This window comes from Hemitrygon akajei, chromosome 11 (genome assembly GCF_048418815.1).
Source record: "Hemitrygon akajei chromosome 11, sHemAka1.3, whole genome shotgun sequence".
In the NCBI taxonomy this organism is placed as follows: Eukaryota; Metazoa; Chordata; class Chondrichthyes; order Myliobatiformes; family Dasyatidae; genus Hemitrygon; species Hemitrygon akajei.
The window spans coordinates 10689874-10717506 of record NC_133134.1 but is presented as its reverse complement, the minus strand read 5'-3'; the positions used below and the strand labels follow the sequence as shown (position 1 = coordinate 10717506).

General features: G+C 42.1%; 2 protein-coding genes across 2 annotated transcripts in view; both read left to right on the top strand.

The window, feature by feature from the left end:
• The window catches only part of LOC140736324 (uncharacterized), a 134035-nt gene extending 117336 nt beyond the window's left edge, over positions 1 to 16699 (top strand). Inside the window, exons 16-19 of the mRNA XM_073062329.1 lie at positions 11313 to 11454; positions 11550 to 11737; positions 15106 to 15247; positions 16521 to 16699. Coding sequence (XP_072918430.1) covers positions 11313 to 11454; positions 11550 to 11737; positions 15106 to 15247; positions 16521 to 16699 — 651 coding nt within the window. The remainder of the gene's footprint in view (positions 1 to 11312; positions 11455 to 11549; positions 11738 to 15105; positions 15248 to 16520) is intronic.
• Positions 16700 to 26581: 9882 nt separating this feature from the next.
• LOC140736323 (uncharacterized) overlaps positions 26582 to 27633 on the top strand; it is an 80670-nt gene continuing 79618 nt past the window's right edge. Inside the window, exon 1 of the mRNA XM_073062328.1 lies at positions 26582 to 26904. Within this exon, the coding sequence (XP_072918429.1) occupies positions 26704 to 26904 (201 nt within the window). The 5' untranslated portion in view covers positions 26582 to 26703. The remainder of the gene's footprint in view (positions 26905 to 27633) is intronic.

The following is a 27633-nucleotide window of genomic DNA, read 5'->3' as shown; positions in this document are numbered from 1 at the left end:
AAATAACTATGTACAAGTAGGGAGTGATTTTTTTTTTACAACAGATTCATTGCTTTGTGAGAATAAAATCAGGCCTATGAGGCATTATGTAGTTAAACCATTTTTCCCAGTATGAATCAAATTGTTCCAGCTTATGATTAGCAGATGTTGTTATCTTCTCCATTTTGTAAATGTCCATTGTAATTTCCATCTATGTATTTAAAGTTGGGCTCTCCTGTGATAACCATTTCCTAGTAAGAGTCTTTTTACCAGCCACCAACAGTATGTTCATTAAATATTTATTTCTTTTCAACCATTCTTGAGGGATATATCCAAAATATATGGTCTTACTCTCTAAGGGTATTTCACTTTTAAAGATGGCTTGTAGGGCATTGTGTATCCCCCTCCAATAGTTTTTGATAACAGAGCAGTCCCAAAAAATATGATGTTACGAACCCCGTAACTGGGTTACTTACCAGCAAAGACAGAGACGTCTGTTGGAGTCTGATGATACTATTTTTAACAGTATTTATTAGTAAAAATACACAAAAATAATATCAATCAAATATACAGATAATATACGTCGTCAATACTAAACCTAAAAGTGCGGGTATAATAATAATCAATAAGAAATAAGCTCTGTCGTTGTCTAGGGGATAATGAATTGTCCGATGAAAATATAAAGTTCATTTCAGTTCACACAGGCTGCCGTTGTTTGTTTGTCGCTGTGTTGCAATTGTTGGGGAGAGAGAGAGAAAGAGAAAAACTTGCCGACTTTCCTTTATGATTTTGATCCGTCGGTGTCTCGTTGTTGTGGCTGTTCAAGTGTGACCTCTCCTTTAGCTAAACCGTTCTTCCGTGATGAGCCCGCCACCCAGGCAAGGGAGGACACACACGAGCTCTCACCGGCTTCGCTATAAAACACTGTCACTGGATTTCTAGCGTTTCTCCTGGTGTGTCTAAAGGGGTGTTCCCCAGACCCATCTTTTATTCTCACTCACGGGGTCTCAGATGCCAATCAGGTTGGGATGATGCAATCCCTCAACCAGACCACTCTGGTTGTACCCTGAGGGGTTTCAATGAATAGTACAGCACTCAATACACAATTCCTTCTCCAAGAGACAATAGCAGTAAACAGTGGCTCCGTTCCGCTTATGTCAGGAGACATTCCAAACCTTGTGTATTCTGCGTTGTCTATGGCAACTGCCTTTGCTGTGATCCTGCGTCTCTCTCTCTCTCTCATTATTGACATGATGTGTATCTCTCTCATTTCCTGGGTCTCAGACCCGAAATAATAGCGATCTTGCGATTCTCAAAAAGGAGGGGGCGACTTTGCACCCTTCGGCCCCTCAGAGTTACTCCACAATCGTAACAATGATAATGATTTGCATTTTGATTTCCACAATTTCTCCAGCAAACAGGGAGGTTACTATCATAATGGGATTTCTGAGAGGGTGTAATAAAATATCTTATCAAGTTTTTCCATCCAAACTCCCTCCATTTCTGTGAACTGGTACACTTCCATTGATATCTCCATATTGTTGTCCATTCTTCCTCAGATATAATTATCCCTCCTTCCTTCTCCCATTTTGTTTTACTATATGAAGTCGAATGTGTTTTAAGATTTGACAACCCCTTATACATGCTTGAAATTATTCTACTACCATTATCTGAATTATATGCTTTTCTAAAGAGCTCTATCAAGCATGCATTTGCCTTGGTTACATTTTTAAACATCTTATTAACATATTGTCGCATCTGTAAATACCGATAAAAATCTTGTTATTCTTATAAGTGTTTCTCTTTAAGCATTTCAAAACTGAACCGTGTTCCTTCTTTCATTATGTTGCAAAGAACTGTTATTCCTTTAGCTGTCCAGTCCTTAAATCTAGCATCCAGTTTATTTGGTGTAAAATCCGAGTCATATGCACACCATTTAAGAATTGCAATATCTCCCTCTACATTATATTCTTTTATAGTAGTTTTCCATATTTTAAGAGTCAATTTTACCCATGGGTTAGCAATAGTATTTATGTACCTTCACAGGTTGTTATCAACCAAAATTGCTTGTATGGGGATGGGAAGTACCCGCTCCTCAATGTTTTTCCATTGAGCGTCATATGATGGGTTGCACCAACATATCACAGCTCTCAACTGTGCTGCAAAATAATAATCTCTAAGAGAAGGAAGGCCCCATCCCACCTTTTCCTTTGCTAATTGCAAAGTTTTGAGATGAACTCTAGGCCTTTTACCCTGCCAAATATACCTTGATAACATCTTGTTCCATTCATTGAATTGATTTTGATTCATCTCTATTGGTAGGATCTGAAAGAGATATAACAGACTGGGCAGTATACTCATTTTAATAGACTCAATCCTTGAACTGAGACTGAAAAAAGGAATCAGGTTCCATCTTGCCACATCTTCCTTAATTTTTTAATATAAAGGCTGATAATTACATTCTGATAATTTTGCCAAATCTTTTGGCATAATGATGCCAAAATATTTGTAAGACTCTGTGTGCCATGCCCAGGGGTATCGACTTACAATTTCTCTTGGTGAGCTATAGTAATATGAAAGTAATTGGGTTTTATCTATGTCGATCTTGTATCCTGATAATTGACCATATTGTTCAAAGGATTGCATCAGTTTAGGTAAAGAGTATGTTGTTTGCCCTAGATAGATCAAAATGTCATCCGCATAACAAGCAAATTTATGCTCTGCCCCTTTAATAGTAATTCCCCTGATATCTTCATTTTGTCTGATGTATTGAGCTAATGGTTCCAGACACAATGCGAAGAGTAACGGTGACCATGCACAATCCTGTCTCGTGCCCCTTTCTAGGGTAGGACTATTTGATAAATATCCATTGATTTTAATCTTAGCAGTAGGATTGTCATATAGTGTCTGTATAGTTTTAATAATTGTGTCTTGGAAACCAAATCTATGTAAAACTCTGTAAAGTAAATTCCAATTAACCGAATCAAATGCTTTTTCAGCATCCACGCTCATCACTATTGCTTCGATTTTATTTTTTTTGTATAGGATCCATAATTTGAAGTGTCCTTCATATATTGTCTTGTGTCTGGCATTGTTGTAGAAAACCTGTCTGATCGTTATGTATCAGTATGGGTAGAAACTCCTCCAATCATTTGGCCATGATGGAAGTAAATAACCTATAATCTACATTAAGAACGGATATTGGTCTAAATGACCTGTATTCCATTTTATTCTCGCCTTCTTTCGGTATAGCTGAGATTATCGCTTCCTTCCAACTGGGTGGGATTTGTGCCTTCTTTAGAGCCCAGTTCAGTGTGGGGAGTAAAACAGGAATTAACTGATTTTTTAATTCTTTGTACCACTCTGCCGTATACCCATCTGATCCTGGTGACTTGCTTAATTTAAGCCTACTAATTGCAGCTTTTAATTCCACTTCAGTTATGTCAGCAGTCATCATTCTATTTTGTTCTTCGCTTACAGTGGGTGACTCTAGAGAATTCAAGAAGGTATCAATTTGGGTTATGCTTCCCCCTGGAACTTTGGAATATAGAGTTTTGTAAAACACTTCAAAAGCTTCTTGAATTTTACTTAGCTTATTTTTTATCATTTTCGTTCTTGGGTCCCTAATTCTATGAATTGTATTTTCTGCTATCTTTTTTTTTTCAGTTTCCACACCAGTATTTTCATAAATTTCGATCCACTTTCATAATGTCTCTGTTTCAGAAACATTAAATTTTTCCTGGTTTCTTGCATAGCCAAACTGTTAATTTCATTCCTAATCCTTTTAATTTCCCCTAATGTATCCTGTGCCAAATTCAATTTGTGTTTTTTCTCTAGTTCCTTCAGCCTATTTTGTAATTCCTCTAATATTTTATTCCTTATTCTTATATGAAGATATCACTATAATTTTCGCTCTGAAGACTGCCTTCAGAGTATCCCATAAAATGGGAGGTGAAACCTCTCCATTATCATTAAATTCTAAGTGGAGACCAATTTCTTTTTTAATTTGTTCCTTAAAGTACGGATCATTGAGTAGACTTGAATTTAGTTTCCAAATAGTATTCTTTGGTTGTAGGTCAAGATCAACAGATAAATATATAGGTGCATGGTCACTTACATCTATTGTCCCAATTCCACAAGTGTTTATTTTGTCTTTGTCTTTTCCAAGTGTTATGAAATAGTCTATTCTTGTATATACAGAATGGGAAGTAGATTAATGAGTGTAATCCCTTCTGTCGGGGAAAAGCTCCCTACATATATCAATTACAACAACATCCTCAAAAAGTGTATTAACTTTCTTATGTAAAGATTTTGTTTCATAGGTTTTTCTATTGGAAGAGTCTAAGTTTGGTTGTAATTGTAAATTTAAGTCTCCCCCACATATCAGGAGACCTTCTGTTTCCGTTACCATAATATCAGTAATTTTCTGAAAGAAACCAATATCACTTCCCGGGGGTGCATATATATTCAATAGAGTAACTGAATTGCCATCTGTATTCCCCCTTACCAGAATATATCTGTCCTCTTTATCTTCCATTTTGAATACCTTTTCAAAATTTAGCTTACTTGAGATAAGAATAGCAACTCCTCTCTTATATCCCGATTTATATGAGGAGAAAAACAAATTAGTGAAGCCCATTCTCTTTAGTTTTTTATGCTCATTATCACTTAAATGAGCTTCCTGCAAATATACTACATGGGCTTGTTCTTTTTTTCATTTTGGATAAAATTCTATTACGTTTAATTGGATTTAATAGCCCTTTGACATTAAAAGAAATGAATGTTACCTTGTCCTTAGCCATCTGTATTTATCTGTCAATGTATCATTGAAATTAGAATAAAACTTAATCGATCTACTCCCTGAACAAATAAGAACCAGGAAACGCAAATAATAACACAAATGGCAACAAATGTGTGAATCCAAGGCTGAGGTCTCTAGTAAATGACCCTGCGTTGAGCTAGAGGAAATGTTTAGATGTGGGGGATAACCCCTCCTACTTGTGAGTTGAGGGTCCCCATTGCGGTATTCATAAAAGTCAGTGAACAAATCCATTACACAGAAAAGATTTCCCTGTGTACTCCTACTATATATACATATATATATATATATATATATATATATGCACACACACCCACCCACCCACACACATATATATTACATACATACACATATATGCATACATATATATATATTCTCATTTTGGTGGGGATAAAGGAGTAAGTGAGCGAATAAAGAATAACAACTAAGTAATAAAAATTCACATTATAATAAGTATTTCTCGAGATAGGTATATCACCATCTACTTTTGCTTCCGTTTAGCTTCTCAACATTTTTAAAGTTAGCCAAACCTTATGGCTCTTCTGAAGGGGGTGAGGACTGTCCTTGGGAAACTCCTGGTCTCTTCCTGATGTACTTCTCTCGGCCTCCTCCCGTCTCCTGCCTTCTCAATTCTCACACTATTTCCCAAGTGGAGCGGGATAATTCCTCCGCCAGGGTTTGGTCACGCTGACGGACAACCCTCTGGCCTTCATTTCTGTAGTCACCTCTTCCACTGTCTGGTACAACCACGTCCCGTCGTCATAAAACACTCAAAGTTTAGCAGGGTACGGAGTTTGAAATCTAATCTAATCTAATCTAATCTTTTTTTGCTTTAGTACTCGCTTTCCTTCAGAGTATTCTTTGTGTTTCTGCAGGACCGCGGGGGCGGGGGGGGGGGGGGTAATCTAAATATATTACTTTATCGTTTAAAAATGCTTTCTTCTTACCCCAGGCCCTTTGTAGAATCTTCGCCTTTGTGCTGTACCCGAAGGAATTTAACTATTATTGAACGTGACTTATCCCGGACAGGTTTCGGGACTAGTGAGCGATGCGCTCGTTCGATTTCCAGCTCCACAGTTCAGGGAAGCTCCAGAGCGACAAACTCCGTCATAGACAAGCCCTCCGCTCCTTCGGGAACGTTGTATATTCTGATATTTTTCTACCGTGATCTTCCCTCCAGGTCAAGCAGTTTACCTTCTTGGTGATTTAATATTTTTATCGTCTTACTCAGTGTTTGTTCAACGTTTTGAACGCGATCTTCCACCTTCTCAATTCGAGTCTCTGCCACCGCTATTTTTTGATTGACATTGGCGAGCTCTGACTTAATATCATGTAGCTGCTGCTTTATTTCTTTCTGGAACTCCCTTATCTCTTTCAGGATTTCGATCATATTCGCCGCTTCGCCTGAACGAGGCTCAGTGTCCACCTCACTAGCACGCGGTCGGGTAGGAGAGCCGCTTGCTACACTCTTCTCGGCCGCAGGCTCCGCATTGTTGCTTTTTAATTTCCATTCTTTTTCTCCATTCTTGCCCCTCTTTTCAGTTCAAATATTTTTCGAAAAATACTACGAAGTACATTTGATGGGTTAACGAGGCTTAATACGCGTTTTTTCGGAGGAGCTAGTGACTTAAGCTGTCATTCTCAACAATGATGTCACCGGAAACCCCTCGGTATCTGTTTCTAAGCCATTAAATTATGCTGCCTCGGTACCTATTTCAAAACACTTTAAAACTATCCACAACACCCCCAACCTTTGTGTCATCAGCAAACTTACGAATCCACCCTTCTACTTTTTCATCTTTTTGCATTCTGTGGGCAAGCCAATTCTGGATCCACAAAGCAAGATCTCCTTGGATCCCGTGCCTTCTTACTTTCTAAATGAGCCTTACATGGGAACCTTATCAAATGCCTTACTGAAATCCATACACACTACATCTACTGCTCTACCTCCATCAATATATTTAGTTACATCCTCAAAGAATTCAATCTGGCTTGTGAGGCAAATCCTGTCCTTGACAAAGCCATGCTGAATATCCCTAATCAGATTATGTCACTCCAAATGTTCATAACTCCTGCCTCTGAGGATCTTCTCCAAGAACTTGCGAACCACTGAAGTCAGACTCAAATGATCTATAACTCCTGGGATATCTCTACTCCCTTTCTTCAACAAGGGAACAACATTTGAAACCCTCCAATCCTCTAGTACTTCTCCTGTCCCCATTGACGATGCAAAGACCATCGCAAGAGGCTCAGCCTCACTTCCCACAGTAGACTGGGGTATATCTCATCTGGTCCTGGTGACTTATCTAACTTAATGCATTTCAAAACCACCAACACATCGTCTTTCTTAATGTCTGTGTTGCCCTAAGGCTTTTGTTTAGCTTTATTACATTTCTTCTTTAGTACTTCATTTGCAATTATTTTCTAGTTAAAGTTAAGGTTGTTGAAAGTAAATTCATTGTCTGTGGTGTATCGCGGCATGCGATGACGTCACACCCGGTTTTGCCGCGTCTTGTGGGAAAATACTGGTTTGGAAAAACGGGAAGGGCGAGGGAGCTTGTGTGTGCAGGTTCATCGTGAGAAAAGTTTTCATTCTACGCACTAAGAAACATCATAGAAGCAACGTTAATATGGAAGAGTGAACAGTAAAGGGTTAATCTTACTGGGATCCTGCTTCATTGACTACAGTTTACCTCAATGCTTGGTTCAGAGTTTTTACACCTGAATGAGAACACTACAATGTCTATATGCTCAAGCATTTCAGTCTGCTGTAGGCCATCTGCACAGTTGCCAAGGTCTTTTTTCCCTGGTGAATATTGATGCAAAGCATTTATTAAGTACCTCCACTACCTCCTCCATCTCCATACACACATTTCCACTATCACACCTGATTGGTCCTGTTCTCACACGGCTCATCCTCTTGCTCTTCACATACTTAGAGAATGCCTTGGGGTTTTTCTTAATCCTGCTCATCAAGGCCTTCTCATAGCCCCTTCTGGCTCTCCTAATTCCATTCTTAAGCTCCTTCTGAGCAACCTTGGAACTTTCTATACCTCTAACAGTACCTAGTTTCTTGAACCTTTTGTAAGCTTTTCTTTGCTCCTTAACTCGATTTTCTGCACCGTTTGTACACCGTGGTTCTTTAACATACCATCCTCTCCCTGGCTCAATGGAACATACCTATGCAGAACTTCATGCAACTGTTCCCTGAACATATTACACATTTCTGCTGTGCATTACCCTGAGAACATCTGCTTCCAATTAATGCTCCCAAGTTCCTGCCTAATAGCATCACATTTCCCCCTACCCCAATTAAATGTTTTCCCAAATTGTCTGCTCCTAACCCACTCCAGCTGAAGTTGGTGAAGGAGATCAAGTTGTGGTCACTTCCTCCAAAATACTCTCCTACGGAGAGATCTGACACCCGACCAGGTTCATTTCCCAATACCAGATCAAGTAAAATCTCTCCTCTAGTTGGCTTAACAACATATTGCATCAGGAAACCTTCCTGATAACCCCTAACAAACCGTGCCCCATCCAAACCCCTTGCACTAAGGAGATGCCGATCAATATTAAGAAAGTTAAAATCTCCCATCACAGCAACCCTTTTATTATTGCACGATTCCAGAATCTTCCTCTCTATCTGTTCCTCGATATCCCTGTTACTATTGGGGGGGGGAGGGGGGGTCAAAAAAACAAACACCCAGTGGAGTTATTGCCACTTTCCTGTTTCTGACTTCCACCCACACTGAGTCAGTAGACCATCCCTCCATGACTTCCTCCTTTTCTGCAGCCCTGACGCTATCCCTAATTAGAAATGCCACCTTTCACATGGAAGAAATAATAATAATAAAATAATAATAATAATAATAGTAAATCAATTACAGTATACATATATTGAATAGATTAAAAATTGTTCAAAACAGAAATTATATATATATAATATAATATATAATATATAATATATATATATATATATATTTAACAATACCCTGGGTGCTGAAGGACCTTAAAAATGGACGCTGCCTTTCTGAGACACCAGTCCTTGAAGATGTCCTGGGTACTTTGTAGGCTGGTACCCGAGGTAGAGCTGACTAAATTTACAACACTCTACTTCTTCTTTCAGCCTGTGCAGTAGCACCCCCCATACAATAGTGATGCAGCCTGTCAGTATGCTCTCCATACTACATCTATAGAAGTTTTTGAATGTATTTGTTGACATTACCAAATTTCTTCAAATGCCTAATGAAGTATAGTCACTGTCTTGCCTTCTTTATAACTGCATAGATATGTTGGGACCAGGTTAGATCCTCAGAGATCTTGACACCCAGGAATTTGAAACTGCTCACTTTCTGCATTTCTGATCCCTCTGAGGATTGGTATATGTTCCTTCATCCTAACCTTCCTGAAATCCACAATCAGTTATTTTGTCTTACTGATTTTGAGTGCCACGTTGGTGCTGTGACACCACTCCACTGGTTGGCATATCTTGTTCCTGTCCACCCTCCCATCACCATCTGAGATTCTACCAACAATGAATGTATCATCAGCAAATTTATAGATGGTATTTGAGCTATGCCTTGCCACACAGTCATGGGTATAAAGAGAGTAGAGCAGTGAGCTAAATGCACATCCTGAGGTGCACCAGTGTTGATCGCCAGTGAGAAGGAGATGTTATCACCAATCCGCACAGATTGTGGTCTTCCAGTTAGGAAGTCGAGGATCCAATTGCAGAGGGAGGTACAGAGGCCCAGGTTCTGCAACTTCTCAGTCAGAAAGATGGTATTAAATGCTGAACTATCATCGATGAATAGTATCCTGACACAGGTGTTTGCGTTGTCCAGGTGGTCTCAGGCCGCATGAAGAGCCATTGAGATTGCATTTGCCATTGACCTATTGTAGCGATAGGCAAATGGCCATGGGTCCAGGTCCTTACTGAGGCAGTTCAGTCTGGTCATGACCTGTTGCAAGGACGTGGCTGGGGACAAACCCAAGTGCAGGACACAGGCACAGAGACAGAATCGGGAGACGTTAGCACCATAGCAAGCGTGGAATAGGTATCCAGGAAAGTCTTTACGTGGAGCTTCACGTAGAGAATCCAGGAAACAGTGTGGAACTTAGAACTGACAGTCCTAAAGAACCATGAAACAAGGTTACTCACACAAGAGTCGACCAATGAACTGGCAGCTCCTTGTTGTGATTCCAGAGTTTTTATACTGTATTTACTGATGGAGAGCAGGTGTGTGTAATTAGTGGAACTGGGAATGATTGGATATTAGCCGAGGAGATTGAGGCCCAATTACTGAGGTAATAGTAAGGTGGGGAACAGCCAGACAGGACCATGACATGACTAACCTCTCAAAGCATTTAATCACTGTAGAAGTGAGTACAACGGGGCGATAGTCATTAAGGCAGCTCACCTTACTCTTCTTAGGCACTGGTATAATTGTTCCCATTTTGAAACGTGGGAACTTCTGCCCGTAGCAGCGGGAGGTTGAAAACATCCTTGAATACTGCCACTAGTTGGTTAGCGCAGGTTTTCAGAGTCTTACCAGGGAACCCCTCGGGACCTTGTGCCTTGCGAGGGTTCAGTCTCTTTAAAGGCGACCTACCATCGGCCTCTGAGACAGAGATCACAGGGACATCAGATGCAGCAGCGATCTTCACAGCTGTAGTTATATTCTCCCTTTCAAAGCGGGCATAGAAGGCATTGAGTTCATCTGGTAGAGAAGCATCGCTGCCGTTCATGCAATTGGATTTCGCTTTGTAGGAAGTAATGTCTTGCAAACCCTGTCAGAGTTGTTGTATATCCGATGTCAAAACCAACCTCATTCGAAATTCTCTCTTCACCCTTGCAATAGCCCTCTGCAAATCATATCAGGTTTTCTGGTACAGGCCTGTGCCAGACTTGAATGCCACAGATCTAGCCTCTCTACCTCCTGGTTCATCCATGGGGTTTGGTTTGGGAATGTACAGTAAGTCTTTCTAGGCACACACTCATCCACACAGGTTTTAATGAAGTCGGTAACAACTGTAGCATGCTCACTCAGGTTCAAAAATGAATCCCTCAATACAACCCAGCATTTAATGGCTCTAGGCTGGCACTCTCAATTTGAATGAAGGGATCTCATTGAAATCAGTTGAATTTTGAAAGGATGGATATTGAGAAGTAGATGTGGAGAGTGTGTTTCCGTTAGCGGGGGAGTTTCGGACCAGAGGGCACAGCCTCTGAGTACAAGGACATTCCTTTTGAACAGACATGAGGAGGAATTTATTTAGCCAGAGAGTGGTGAATCTGTGGAATTCTTTGCCACAGGTGGTTGTGGAGCCCAGGTCATTGAGTATATTTGAAGTGTAGGTTAACAGATTCTTTATTTGTATGAGTTTCAAAGGTAATGGGGAGAAGCAGTAGAATGGAATGCGAAGGTTAATAAATCCACCATGATGGAATGGCAGAGCAGACTTAATGGGCAGAATGGCTAAATCATGCTCTGTGTCTTATGGTCTTTTACAGGAATCAGGTAGCCCAAATACATATTTCCATGAAAACAACCTGATAATCACAGTAACCAACTTGTTTAATGCTGGGATGGAGACAACTTCGACCACCCTTCGTTGGGCTATGCTGTTGATGATGAAATATCCTCAGATTCAGGGTGAGGAGCATCTGATTGATGACTGTTTTTCCTCATGTGAGAATCTGGGCTCTAACCCTGCTGCTGAGTGCATTAACCATTTCCTTGTGTTCCAGAAAAAGTCCACGATGAAATCACCACCGTCATTGGTTCTGAGCGGTTCCCCGGAACTGGAGATCGGAAAAATTTGCCGTACACCGATGCAGTGATCCATGAAATCCAGAGGTTTTCTAACATTGTGCCAATGAACCTCATGCACTCAACAACAGAGGACGTGAACTTCAAAGGATATTTCCTTCCAAAGGTACGTGAGGTGAAGTGAGTGGCTGATTGCTTCTCACATGCCAGCAAATGTTCTGTGAAAGTGCAAATGGATTGTTTGTGACTAAATTTTTTAAATTCCTGTGTGTAATATTACATAACATATAAAACTGACATATTCAACTTTTTGGAAGCATCAAGCATGGGTCAGGTGGATGAGATACAGAGGGCAACTTGCATAAAATGGACTTTGTTTTTTTGTTCTCATTGTATCTCTCTTGTATCATTTTGTATCATTAACATTTTTGTTGTGAATGTTCTATCCCTGGAAAGGTCACTCCACTCTTTCAGAAGGGCGGGATGTAAAGACAGGAAATTATAGACCAGTTAGCTGACTTTGCAATGTTGGGAAAATGCTTGAGTCGTTTATGAAGGATGATTTGGGTTCCTTGTCGATTCATGATAAAATAGGCCAAAGTCAACATGGGTTTCTTCAGAGGAAACAGAGCGATGTGTTAGCAAGTAATGCCACCTTCTCCCTGAGGAGCAGGTACAGTACTCTGTCTGGCTGTAGCGAATATGAGGAAGACCCTAGCAAGGGTCAACTCACATAAACCTGCGGGGCTGGGTAACATACTGGGAGGGTCCTGAGGGACTGTGCAGTAATATTTACATAAGTTATGACAGACATCTTCAACATATCTCTGGAATAGTCCACTGTCCCCTTGGACTTCAAGGTGGCCACTATCATCCTGGTGACCAAGACAGTGACAATAACCTCCTCAGTGACAACCATCCATCCTGTCCCACCTGGAAAATGGTGCCTCATATGTCAAGAGGCTGTTTATCGACTTCAGCTTGGCATTTAATGCAATTGTCTCTTTGAAGCTGCTGGGTAAACTGTCCTCGTTGGGTATCAGCACCTCTTTGTGAAATTGGATCTGTCAGAATGCTGGAGCAGGGATCAAATTACAGACCCAGTACTGTGCACACAGTGATATTAATTGAGTAACAAATCCCGAGGTGCAAACAAAGTCGGTGTCAAAGTTGAAGCAGAGATCAGAACATCCAGAGAAATCCAAAAACCAGAATCAGGAAACAGGCAGAGTCAATATTCAGATGGACAGAGTACAGGTATGAATGATAGAAAGGCCCAGGAGAATCCACTGACACAATCTGGCAACAACCAGGTGAAAACACAGGACTGAAATACACTGAGCATAAACAGAGAGGCAGATGATCGATGGAGCACAATGAGACACAGGTGGCAGCAATACAGGTAATAATGAGAAACAGATGAGAGATGGAATACTCAGTAATACAGGGGCTGGAGTGGAGCAGGAGCAGGGACAGGAGTACATGGCAATACAAAACCACAGACTAACAGCTGGGGAAAACACACAAGACAGGGTTCAAACGGAAGTACTGACAGGATCCTAGACCTCTTGACAGAAATGGCACAGTTAGTCCATGCTGGCAGAGATGTCTCCAGCTCCTTCATGCTAGCACTGGCACTACCCAGTGCTGTGTGCCCAGCTCGCTATTGTTCACACTGTTGACCCATGAAGGCACTGATAGATGCTGTTCAAACTGAGTTATTAAGTTCACCGTTCACACACAGTGGTTGGCCTCATCAGCAAAGACAACGAGATGGCTTGCAGAGAGGATGTAGAGTGGTGGGTGGGGTGGTGCAAGCACAAAAACTTGAGTTTCAATATGCACAAGGCCAAACTGATGATTGTGGACTTTAAAAAGTTTCAAGCTGATAACTTCTCGCTGCACATCCACAACCATGGAGAGAATTAGCCGCACCAAGTTTCTGGAAATGAATATAATGGGAAATCTCACCTGGTTCCACAACACAACCACGGCATCTCCACTTCCTGAGGAGTTTGAGGCAACTGAGGCTCCTCTCCCCACTCTAAGCTATTTTTACAGGAGCACCATCGAGAGTGTACTGACAAGCTGCATCTCTGTCTGCTACAGGGATTGCAAGGCAGCTGACCACACGCCCTGACAAAGGATTGTGAGGGCAACTGAGAGGATCGTCAGGGTCTCCCTTCCACCCATCAGAGAAATTTATCAAGAGCACAGTGTATGCAGAGACCTTAGCATTGCCAGTGACCCTTCTCAACCCTCCAAGAATCTCGTTGACTCCCTACCATCAGGAAGATCATAACATAGCATTAGACCAAGATCTGTGTGAATGCAAAACACCATCTTCCCCGAGGTCATAAGACTCCTGAACTCCCTGCCACCTCCCAGGTCTTATCACACATGAAGCACGAATAGTTCAATAGTTCAACATTCCATTTAATATCAGAGAATGTATAGACTATACAACCTGATATTCTTCATCTTCACAGACATCCAGTGGCGTCACATTGTTTACTTTTTAACTTGCATCATAAATGCACCATATTATTTGTTAATTTAACAGTCATAATTAAACTTTGTGTTATGCGTGAGCAATATGTACTCCTTTGTGCCATTCAGTCTGAAGGAACGATGTTTCATTTGGCAGTATACTTGTTTATGGTTGAATGACAATAAACTAAACTTGACCTTTAAGATAAGTGAGTTGTAAAGTGACATGGAATACCAGAAGTCAATGCACTGTTGATTCCTTAAGGTTGTCATAGCCGGGAGAGATAGTGGGATAATCTCCCACTATCTATTAAATTCTCCCAATGGTGTGCGACCCAAATGGCCTCTGACAACCAAGTCCAGCTCCTGTGCTTCACATGTGGCTTTGCTTCCAAATCTGGTGAAACTTTCCTACTGACAGGTGAAGGGGCAAAGGTGGTTTAAAACCAGTCTTAAACTGGTGCCTTAAAACCAGTCGCTTTGGGAAGATGGGACCAATCAGCCTTGGTTGATAGCTCATTTAGAGAAGGAAAACTCTGATCTCAAATCTCCACTGCTTTGTGGCTATAATCTCTCATGGGGAAGGCTTGGGGAGTAAATCCCAAGCAACAATCCAGAGATGGAGTCCCTAAAGCAGTCCTACATTGAGCTCAATGCTGACTGGCAACTGATGAGATGCTGTTGATGCCAAATGTTATCAGTCTCTGCCGTTCGTTTGCATTGATGAGCTACATGGAGAGGGGGGGTGCCTGTAACATGGGCAACAGCTTGCTCTCCATGTCATACTTCCCTTGCTAGTGTATAATGTAGATTGTGGGCACACAGTATCCATGCTGGATTCTGACCGATACAGGGCCTCGGGATGCAATGAAGCTGAGGACAGAACTGACCTTGACTGAGTGAAGGACATTGGAGATCTGCAAGAGGTATGACTGCACCTGGTGTGGAATAGCTGCCACATTTGTTAATTTTATTCCAGTGGAATTATTTTCGGTAATATTTCTCAAAGGCAATAACAATGTAAATTGTAAATTATTTCCTTAGGGCACACCAGTGATCCCTTTACTAACCTCGGTGTTATACGACAAAACTCAATGGGAAACCCCAAATGACTTCAACCCTTCCAACTTTCTGGATGCTGATGGGAAGTTTGTGAAGAGAGATGCCTTTGCTCCTTTTTCTATGGGTAAGAAGTTTAAATCACTGGATTGTAGATTAGTGGAATTTCTCCTCTGTCGTTGGCCCATTTGTAGGAAGGAATGTTTATATCAGATGGTAAAGCAATCATATTTAGATGGTGGAAAATAAGACATAGTCATTGAACATGGAAACAGGCCATTCTGCCCATTATTCTATGCCAACCACTGTGCGCCAAACGGTATCAATCAGATCTTCCAGAACTTGGAACTTCTATCTTCCATTCAATTTCAGTGATCATCCAGATGCTTCTTAAATGCTGTCAACAGTTCTGCTTCTGCTACTGTCTCAGGCAGTAATCCTGTCTGTATCTCTCAGTTTTGTAATCTGCAATTTCATGCTCAGTGGACACTTTATTTGGTACAATGGAAAACCTACTCGTTAATTCAAATATCTAATTAGCCAATAATGTGGCAGTTGTGTGCAGAAGAGCATCTCTGAATCCTCAGCATGTTGAAACTTGAAGTCGGTGAGCTGCAACAGTAAAAGACCACAACGTAAACTCAATGGCCACAATATCAGCTTCAGGAGCTACTTCATAAAGTGGCCACTAAGTGTGGAATCAGAATATTACAGAGCACAGAAACACTTCTTGTATACTGTCCCACATGAGGGAAAAGACACTAAACCTTTCCTCAGGAACTGAAATACTTCAACCAAGGAACATCACAGTGATTTCCTCAATGCCCTCTCTAATACCATCACATTGTGAAGTAAAAACAGTGTACAGTGGAAATACTCAAGAGGTCAGCCAGCATTAACAATAGGTGAACCAAGGTTAATATTTCAGCTTAATGTACTTTTGGTGGAACTAGGAATACTTGGGAAACAATGGTTGAAGTTGCAGAGAAGTTGAGAGGGCTCTGGTGGACGAAGGGTATGTCCATGACAGGGAGACGATCAAGAGAAACTAAATGACAAAGATGAGGGTGGTGCTGGCTGAGTGAGTGACAAAGACCATAGGGGTCAGATAATCTGACTAGAGGGGGTGTACGAGGAAGGTGAGTGAGGATGGGAGACAGGAAGTAAGACAATGGCCAAAACTGCGTCAAACACAAGATGGTTGGAAGTTTGAATTGAAAAAGAAAGCAGAAAACATACGGCAAGCCAGGTAGCATCTGTGGCGAGAGAAACAGAGTTAATGTTTTAGGTCAGATACCTTGCATTCCCATTATATAATGTTACTGTTCAGTGTCTTGGGCTGAGGGTGAATAACTTTCTGTTTTTGAAAATTGACATTGTTCTGCCACTCTGTTTTGCAGGACGCAGGGCCTGTGCGGGGGAGACCCTGGCCAGAATGGAGCTTTTCCTGTTCTTTACCATCCTGATACAAAGGTTCAGGTTTCAAGTTCCTCCGAATGTTAGCAATCTGGAGCTTACGTCTGGTGTGGCCTTCACTTCAGTTCCAAGTTACCAGAACGTGTGTGCAGTCCGTCGCTGAAGCAAACACAGCACTTCCATGACTTGCCTCGGTTTTCTCCTTTCATTGTTTTCATAATCACCGTAAAAACATGTATCTTTATGTGAAATGTGATATTTGTCATGGGGTTGAATTATAAAGGATAATCCATAGTGGCTTCTTAACTTCAATCAAATCATCCTGCAAATTCCTGAGATTGAAATGCACAAAAACTGGGGAAACTCTAGAGTTCAGTGGATGATAGATTCAAGATTGTTTAATTTCATTTCCAGTGCACAACTGTAAAGGAGAATGAAATAATTGTTACCCTGGAGGGTAACCCTGGAGGCTGGTCCTGGAGATGCACTGGGAAGTTCTGACTACCTGTTGTAGAACTTTCCTGTCCACTGCAGTGCATTTGGCCCTTTCCTCCACCTCCTCCCCACCATACTCAGCATCTCACTGTCCATTCACCAAGAAATTTGAAAATATAGATTCAACCTTTCTGATGATCTGCTGAAATCGACAGAAATAATAATCAGTGTGATCAGTTCCTTAATGTTTAACCAATCTATTTAGCAAGGGAGAAATGCTTATCCCATCAAACCCCTTAATAAGTATCAGCACCTTAAGTATGAGCTATAACTCGGTGCGGTGCCCAGTCACACTCAAAGGATATCAGCTTCAAGTCTTTCTCCAGGCATTTCAGTGCAAGTGTTATAGCGTGCAATAAATGGTTGCAGTGTGGCGACCCACTTTCTGCGCAGGCGAACCGGCTCACAAATAGCCAGCGCGCGAGGGGAGACGCTAGTAATGTACCTCTGACGTCATTTCCGCCCGGAGAGGGCAGGCGCTAGGGATTTAAATACCAGCACCGCGAAGTTTGAATAAACTAGTCTCGAAACGACTTACCGACTGCGTGTCATTATTTCATCGCTACAGCAGGACAGATACTCTGCATGTCCCTCAATGCAACAATGGATTATTTGATAAATACATACAACATTGCTGCTTCAGAAAGTTTTCAAGGTACAAACTGGGTGCTGATTTTCAAAAAAAAATCTTGCCAGATTGCAAGAAGCAATGAATAAGGATCTCTGGCTAAAATAAAGGTTCAGAAAACATTGGGTCCATTTGGATGGATCTCTGCAATAGAAAGGGTACAAACACACTGATGGGATTCTACTAGAGACCACCCCACCCCTCAATTGGCACTGAGACATTGAGGAACAGATATGTAATTAGATCAGTGAAATATACAAAAATAATTGGGTTGTTGTCGCAGGGGATTTCAACTTCCCCGGTGTAATCTGGGACCTTCTCAGTGCAAGGGGTTTAGATGGGGCTGAATTTGATAACGGGATCCAGGAAGGTTTCTTAAATCTCTATGTTGGTTGTCCAATGAGAGGAGGGCTGCACTGGACCTGGTGTTAGGCAAGAAGCCTAGCCAGGATGAACCGTTTGGGAGCAGAGACCACAAATCCTTAACTTACAGGAATTCTATAAATAAGGCTAGATATGGTCAATGTGGGAGGGTTTTAAATTGGAGTAGGGCAAATTATGAGAGCAATAGGCAGTAACTAAGAAGCGTTAATTATGAACACTTTTTCTCTCGCAAGTCCATATTAGCCAAGTGGAGGATGTTCATAGATAAATTGTACAGGGTACAGAAAAGGTGTGTTCTCCTGTTAGAAGGAAGGAAATGGATGGAAAAATTAGGGAACCTTGGATGTCCAGAGAGGTGATGAAATTGGTCAAGACCAAAATGGAAAAGTATGTAAAGCTTCAGAAGTTAGGATCATGTAGAGCACATGAAGAATATAAAGAAACCAGTAAAGAATGAAAGAAGGGAATTAGAAGAGACAGGATGGACCATGAAAAGTCCTTGAAAAGCAGGATTATGTTGAATCCCATGTCATTCTATACCTACATAAAGAGCAAGAGAATAACTAGGGAGAAGGTGAAACCATTCAAGGATAAAGGGAAAATCATTTGCTTGAATGACAAGAATGTGAGTGAGATGCTTTATGAGTACTTTGCTTTAGTATTTATAAGGAAAGTAATGTTGAGGATTAGGAGATCAGTGCTGAGTGTTTCAATGCTTTAGAACATCTAAAGGTTAAGGAAGAAAAAGCATTGGGCCTCTGAATGAGTGTTAAGGTGGATGTCCATAGGGCCTGACAGGATTTATTCCAAGTTATTGAAGGAAACAAGATAGGAGATTGCTAGTGCATTGTCCAGCACCTTTGTGCCCTTTGTAGCCTCAGGTGAGGACCCGCAGTGCTGGCGAGTGGCTAATATTCTACTTCTATGTAAGAGGAGAACAAGGAAAAATCCTGGGAATTATAGACAGCTGTACCTCACATCAGTTGTAGCAAAATTGCTGGAGAGAATTCTCAGGGACTGTGTATATGAGCATGTGGAAACCCACAGCCTTATTAGAGACAGCCAGCATGCCTTAGAGCATGGCTGGAGGTGCCTTATCAACTCGATGTGTTTTTTGACAAGGTGCCAAGAGAAGTTGATCAGGGTAGGACAGTAGAGGTAGTCTGCATTGATTATAGTAAGGCATTTGACAAATTCCCTCATTGGAGGCTATTCCAGAAGATAAAGACACATGGGATCCACAGAAAATTCACTGTTTGGATTCAGAACTGGCTTCTGCATAAAAGATTGAGCGTAGTGGTGGAAGGGTTTTATTTGAGTTGGAGATTTGTGATTAGTGGTGTTGCACAGAGAACTGTGCAGGGACATCTGCTGTTTGTGATCCATGTAAATGAACTGGATGACAATGGAAATGAGTGAGCTAGTAAGTTTGCAGATGATCCTCAGAATGGTGGAGTTATGAATAGTGCCGAAGACTGGGAAAGAATACAGCACAATGTAGATCACTTACAGATATGGGCAGAAAAAAATGGCAGATGAGTTTAATCAAGGTAAGTGTGAGGTGTTGCACCTTGGTAGGGCAAATGCAAGGACACAGCACACTGTAAAGGGCAAAATCCTTAACAGTGTGGCTGAGCAGAGAAATCTTGGGACCCAAGCTCACAGCTCCTTGAAAGTGGCTACCAAGTCAATAATGTGGTTAAAAAGGCTCACGGAATGGATGCTTTTATTAGTCGAGGCAATGAGTTGAAAAGTCAAGAGGTTATGTTGCAACTTTATAAAACGCTAGTTTGGCCACATCCGGAGTATTGGATACAATTCTGGTTGCGACACTATAGGAAGGATATTGAGGCTTTTGAGAGGGTGCAGAAGAGGTTCACGTGGATGCTGCCTGGTTTGGAGACATATGTTATCATGGGAGACTGGATGAAGTTTGGTGGGTTGTCTCTGGATCGTCATAGGGAAGATCTGATAGGTATATATAAGATTATGAGAGGCATAGATAGAGCAGACAAGGAGTATCTGTTTCCCAGAGTAGAAATGTCTAATATCAAAGGCATGCCTCCTACATGTGGGAGGCAGTAGGTTCAAGGGCGAATAGAGGGGTATGTTTTCATCAGATTGTGCTGGATGACTAGAATGTGCTGCCTGGTATGGTGGAGTCAAATACATTGGAGGCTTTTAAGAGATGTTTGGATTGAAGTAATATTGTAAATACGTTGGTTGATTAAGCATTCTTTGTCGTTTATATAATGCATTGCAGGTTATCTGCTATTACACCAGAGGAATGCAGGTTAAAAGGTGAAATTTGCACAATTGCAAAAAAGTTGGACTCATATAAAGAGCATGTCGGGCACACACACAAAAATAAATGAACTGCACAAGGAAGAGAAAAACCTTACAGAGTAAAGTTGCAGTTTCAGAAAGACCACTAATCTGCATACAGCTGATGAAAAAGCTGATAAAGATGGGACTAACACAGGACTCTATAGCCTTGAAATTAATGTTGTGAAAACTGACAACAGATAAGGAATATGGCTTACACAAGAAGCAGATTAATTAAATTGGAATTGGATACTGGCTTCGCTGTTTCAATCATTCCACAAAATGGCTTTGAACAGCATTTCAAATATACTTAACAAGTAGAGCCTGTAGATCTCCAACTAAGAACTTATTCTGGAGAAAAGATACCTCCTGGGGAATTACATTCTCAGCAGAGCGAGACAAACAGCCAACAAGCTACATTGGGCTTATATGGGAAACAAAGGAGGACCTGAATTATGGGGATGTGATTGGTCAGGACAACTGCAATTTGATTGGAGGTCCATCCTGTATTTGCATGCTACGTCCCCTGTAATGAAGTAATCTGAAAGCAAATTAAGTAAAGTACTGGGTGATGCCAAAACTGTTTCTATGCTGTACACCATCAGGTGTTGCCCAACAGTAGGCAAACAGGTCTTGGTGCCAAACTCTGTGCCTCAGGGTGGAAAGTATATTGAACGAAGGAAGGACTGTGATAATTAGGGGAAGCATGAAAATAATGTAAGCACTGATTATGCAACAACAGATTTTAGAAACAATATATCTGAAAGTGCTTTTGATATATTAATCAGGCAGTTACTTGTGAAATGTGGCTTGTTTTAAGCTGGAAGACAGTTCAAAGAGCTTCAGGAAAAATGCAAACATTTGGATTTTATGAGTATAAAGAACCAGAACGTACTCTGCATACATCAAGGTTTTTGCATGAACTTCTAGTGGAAAACTTGAAATTCAGCGACAGCTTGGCAAATACGACGTTGTGGCCATCTCTGAAACTTGGCTAAAGGATGGCTGCCATTGGGAGCTGAAAAGTCCAAGGATATACAGTGTACTGGAAAGATAGGGTAGTAGGCAGAGTGGGTGGTGTGGTCCTGTGTATAGGAAGTACTATTAAATCATTAGAAGGTGATGACATAGGAACAGAAGGTATAAAATCTCTATGGGTTCAGTTTAGAAATGGACCCTAATGGCAGTTGCATACAGGCCTCCAAACAGCAGCGGGGATGTGGATTACAAATTACAGCAGGAGATAGAAAAGGTGTGACAGACGGTAATATCATGATAACCGTTGGAGATTTTAACACGAAAGTGGACTGGGAAAACCAGGTCAGTCCTGGACCTCAAGAGAGAGCATTTCTAGAATGTTGAAGGGATGGCTTTTCAGAACAGCTCGTTGTTGAGCCAACTAGGAGATTGGCAGTGCTGATTGGGTGTTGTGCAATGATCCGGAGGTGATAAGAGAGCTTAAGGTTAGGGAACCCTTAGGGAACAGTGATCACAATATGATCGAGCTCACATTGAAATTTGAGATGGAAAAAATAAAATGCAATGGGTCGGTACTTCAATGGAATAAAGTAAATTACAGTGGCATGAAAGGGGAACTGGCCAAAGTTGCCTGGAAGGGACATTTGCAGGAAGGACAGCAGAGCAGCAATGGCTGGAGTTTCTGCAAAAAATGAAGGAAGTGCAAGACAGATATATTCCAAATAAGAAGACATTTTCAAAGGTAACAAGGACATTTCTGTGGATTACAAGTGAACTCAGAGCCAAAGTAAAAGCAAAAGAGAGGGTATACAAGGAAGCTAGGGCTAGTTATTGGAGTCAATTGTTAGGGATGAGATTATGGAGTACCTGAAGGGATATGAAAAGATAGGCCAAAGCCAGCATGGTTTCCTGAAATTAAAATCATGCCTGACAAACATACTGCAATTCTTTGAGGAAATTAAAAGCAGGGTAGACAAAGGAGATGCAGTAGACATGGTGAACTTGGATTTTCAGAAGGCCTTTGACAAGGTGCCGCACATGAGGCTGCTGAGCAAAATAACAGCCCATGGAATTACAAGGAAGTTACTAGCATGGGTGGAGCATTGGCTGATCGGCAGGAAACTAGCATGGGTGGAGCATTGGCTGATCGGCAGGAAACTAGCATGGGTGGAGCATTGGCTGATCGGCAGTAAACAGAGAGTGGGAATAAAAGGATCCTATTCTGGTTGGCTGCCGGTTATCAGTGGAGTTCAACAGGCGTCGTGTGGGACCACTGCTTTTTATGTTGTGCGTCAATGATTTGGACTGCGGTATTAATGGATCTGGGGCTAAATTTTCCAATGATACAAAGATAGGTGGAGGAGCAGATCGTGTTGAGGAAACAGAGAGCCTGCAGAGAGGCTTAGGTAGTTTAGGGGAATGGGCAAAGAAGTGGCAAATGAAAAACAATGTTGGAAAGTGTATGCTCATGCACTTTGGCGGAAGAAATAAATCGGCAGACTACTATTTAGATGGGGGAGAATTCAAAATGGAGAGATGCAAAGAGACTTGGGAGTCCTTGTGCAAGATACCCTAAAGGTTAACCTCCAGGTGGAATCAGTGGTGAAGAAGGCGAATGCAATATTGGGATTCATTTCTAGAGGTATAGAATATAAAAGCAGGAATGTGATGTTGAGGCTCCATAAGGTACTCGTGAGTCCGCACTTGAAGTATTGTGTGCAGTTTGGGGCTCCTTATTTTAGAAAGGATGCACTGATGATGGCGAGTGTTCAGAGAAAATTCACAAGAACGATTCCAGGAATGAAAGAGTTAACGTATGAGGAACATCTGGCAGCTCTTGGGTTGTATTCCCTGGAGTTCAAGAGAATTAAGGGGGATCTTATAGAAACATTCCAAATGTTACAAGACCTGAAGAGATTAGATATGGCAAAGTTATTTCCCATCGTAGGGGATTCTAGGAGAAGAGGGTGTGAATTCAAGATTATTCCAATTAGAACAGAGATGCGGAGAAACTACTTCAGTCAGAGATGATAAATCTGTGGAATTTGTTGCCACAAGCGGCTGTGGAGGCCAAGTCAGTGGGTGTATTTAAGGCAGAAATAGATAGGTTCTTGATTAGCCAGGGCATCGAAGGGTATGGGCTGAAGGCAGAGGAGTGGGGATGACTGAAAGAATTGGATCAGCCCATGATTGAATGACAGACAGACTCGATGAGCCAAATGGCCTACTTCTGTTCCAATATCTTATAGCCTTAAGACAAAAGCTGCTTGTAAATGTAAATGCAAAGATCAAGCCCAGCTGGATGAATGGAAAACCAAAAAGAAAAGTCAATGGAGTTAGGAAAACAAGAAGCGATATATGATGTTATATGTTTCAGTATATTTAAACTGCTCACCATGGGGCATCATTCAGAGAAATGCCTGTTTCTGTGAGTCTCACTGGGCAGAGGTTAGTACTTAATTTATTGAATAGTTTTTCTCCTTTTAATCATATTATCCAACAGAATCTCTCCTGTTTGGAATTGTTTTATCTTTCTTGCGTGCACTGAGGCAAAGTGAAAATCTTGTCTTGTATACAGTTCATACAAAACAATTCACTGTACGGTGTATTGAGGTAGAACAAGGTAAAACAGAAATAGAATGCAGAACAAAATGTAACAGCTACAGAGAAAGTGCAGTGTTAATAATGCCCAGATTAGTAATACCCTGTAATGACGTACACGACTGTGCAAACGCCTCAGGCACAGATAGCTAGGGAGGCTCGGACTATTACACATTACACATGACTATTTGTCATCATGGAGTGGAGGGCGAGGTTGTAAATCTGGCAGGAGCAAATGATGTTGGGAATGGTGAGGGTGGAAAGCTGCGGGACGGGTGTGGGACAGCTGGCAGAGGAGGAGTGCCCAGAGGAGTGGACGGTGTGGGTGCAGTCACATCCAGCCCGGAGACACCAGACAAAATCATTTGATTTCAAACAATTGGTTTATTGATCATTACACAATGTCTCTCTGGTGCTTCCCACTCCCTCTCCTCTCCCTTCCCCTTTTCCTAACCATGATTCCCCTCCCCCTGACATTCCTACTCGCAGTTCACTATCATGACCCTATCAGAGTCAGGTTTATCATCACTGACAAAGGTTCTGAAATTTGTTTTTATTTGCGGCAGCAGTCCAGAGCAATACACATTAAAATTACTGGGCTGCGCAAACTCTTAGGCACACTAGCTAGATATACGTGCCTAAGACTTTGCACAGTACTGTCTATTGTGAAGTGAAGAGCCTATTTAATTTTGTTCTTGAATTCATACGAGCTCCAGGATGTAGTTCAGGTAGAAACGCCAACCCTTCTTGGCTCGATTGTTGTGGATCTTTCTCCGGTGAAACTCAGAGCGAGTTCCGTCTATCGTCAGTTCTCTAGATTCTGTGTAGTTCGATCAAGTTCTTGGTAGTTTTGCTGGTTAATCTCTAGTTCTGTTTAAAGGGAGACGTTACTTATACTGTGGGGAACTGGGGCATTATGTTGTCATGTGCCGCGTGAGGTCGCCTGACTCCAGGAACCGGCCAGTCAGGGGAGATCTGTTACAGTCCCCAGGGCTTCTTCTATGAGTACTTCCTCGGGTTCCCCTTTTAGATTTAGGGGTGGAGTGAGCAATATGGTCCCTGTCTCCAAGCCTGATCATTCCCTTACCGTTACTGCCCGGAACGGTAGGCCTGTTGAACTGGATAAGTTTTGTTACGTTCCGGGCCGTTGGGAACTCGGATAGGTAATCACCATGAAACATTATATTTCCACCCGATCCATTCAACAGAGATCCCTCTTACTTACAGGTAGCCATGCTTCTCTCAGCATGTCCGCTGTGATCGACCGGGTGGTCGCCTGACTGCCAGATTATTTGTTTTTCATCGATTTCCCAATATCGCGTGTATGAGCCCGAGCGGCCGAGGTCAAAACGAAGATCACCGAACGTGTGTCCGACCTTCCTGAGTCAGATGTTATTAATGAGATTCAGAGAGTCCCTCCTGAATACAGTACTCAGAACTGCGAGCAGTTTTTAGGAAGGAAAATGCTACCTCCCAGCTACGCCTTTGAAATTATGAGTGCTCCATTGAGTTTTTGCCGGGTTCCTGCCTTTCCCGAGGGAGGGTGTTCTCCCTATCTGGACAGGCTATGGACGATTACCTCATAGAGGCCTGAGCAGTGCGGTTTCAGACTCCTGACATCCCCAGAGGGGCTGGGTTTTCCTTTGTCACCAAGAAGGATGGCGGCAGAAGATTCTGTAATGATTCTCGGGATCTTAACAAGATTACCGTTAAATATCGTTAGCCAAGGCCATTAATTGGGGTTTGCTAACATACAACATAGAGGATGACAGCACAAGAACTGGCCATTCGGCCCGCAATGTTGCGTCGAAATTGCTAAAAAGCACATCAAAAAGAGCCAGACATAATCCCTTCTACCATATACCTCCATCTCCCTTACATCCATGTGCCCATCCAAACGTCTCTTCAAAACCACTAATCTATTCGCCTCTACCAGGCAGCGCATTCCAGTCATCCACCACAAGGAAAACCTTACTCCTTACACTCCCCTTGAACCTACCCCGTCTCACCTTCAATATACACCCTCTGGTAACAGATATTTCAATCATGAGAAACGGGTACTCCCTGTGAACTCAATCTATGCCTCTCAAAATCTTATAAACCTCTTTGATATCGCCCCTCTGCCCCGCCCTTCCAGAGAAAACAACCCAAGTTTATCAGGCCTCTCGTGATAGCTCACGCCCTCTCAACCAGGCAGCATCCTGGTAAACCTCTCCTGCACCCTCTCCAAAGCCCCAACATCCTTCTGAGAGTGGGGCGACCAGAATCCCGCTCTGTGGTTGGTCGCTGTCCAACTCCGAAAAACTGCCACGAAGGGTTGCGTTCTTCATCTTGAGTGCGACCGCAAGTGAAAACGCAGCTCTCTTCTCACGCTCCCGCTTAGTGATTTGTCGTGGTCCAACTATAATGTCCTCTTCCATTTTACAGTAGAACGGATAGGCACAGGTTAAAGCCAAAATCTAACGCCAAAATCTAACCACGTTGACGTCAAATAACCTCTAACCTAATGCGTTAACTTTTTACCCAGATACCGCCACCGTTCCAGAATATTCTTTTACCTTTTTGCATTGTAACCTCTTCCCCAGTGGGCACACAAAGTTATTTGCTCTGATGCGCGTATTAATACCGCCCACGCTAAGTTAACTTCTCTCCAGTTGCAGAACGAGTCATTCCAGTAGGTCCGAGTTCACTCAGTGTTTGCCCTGGAACCCTGCTCCTGATCGCTGGAAGAAGCTGTCAGTCCAACGGAGCCGGAGATGTCGTTCGACTGTGTTTACTCACTGGACGCTGTGACTTTGGTGCTTCTCTGCGCCCTCACCGCGTTGTTTCTCGTTTATTTTCGCAATGGGTCTAAATCTCACGTAGAGCTCAACTTCCCCCCGGGACCCACTCCTCTTCCGATCATCGGGAACCTGCACCTCCTGGATCTGAAGAAGCCCCACCTGAGTCTCATGAAGGTAAGAGGAGTCGCGACCCAGACCAGCAATGGCTGGACACTGTGTACCAGTCCTAACGAGTCAGGGAGTGTTGTTGGCAATTCAATTCCGTAACGCAGGAAACACGGGAGAAAAGTTACACAATCCGTTATTACGGCAACTTCCAAAATAAATTCCCACTGCCAGAAGTATTCAGATAATACCCGCTCTGGATGAGACTGCTAAGGGTACGCCAAGACAAATACTTTACCAAGTATTTTTTAATCTAAATTATTTTTGGTGAATAAAAACATTTTCAATAATAAACCGAAAATGGCCTTTCCATTCTTACGTCCGGAATTCAGAGAGCAATTCCGAGACTGTGTGTCCTCCCGGTGAGATGCGTGGGGTTATTCCGGGTGCTCCGGGTGCTCACATAGTCCAAAAGAGGTAACGGTTAATACGTTAATTGGTCATTACAAATTGCCCTGTGATTAAGCCGGGGTTAACTGGCTGGGTTGCAGAGCGGTGCAGTTTGTTGGGCCAAAGGACTTGTTCTGCGCTAATAAATACATAACGTGAAGACCTTCAGCCACCCTGAACACTGGAAGCAAGTGTAGGGGAGATTTACGATTGGATGACGTACACTCAGTGGCCGATTTATCAGGTACAGGTGTGGCACCTGGTGTGGTCTTCTGCTGCTGTAGCCCATCAACTTCAAAGTTCAACATGGACATTCAGAGATGTTCTTCTGCTCAACACAGTTGTAAC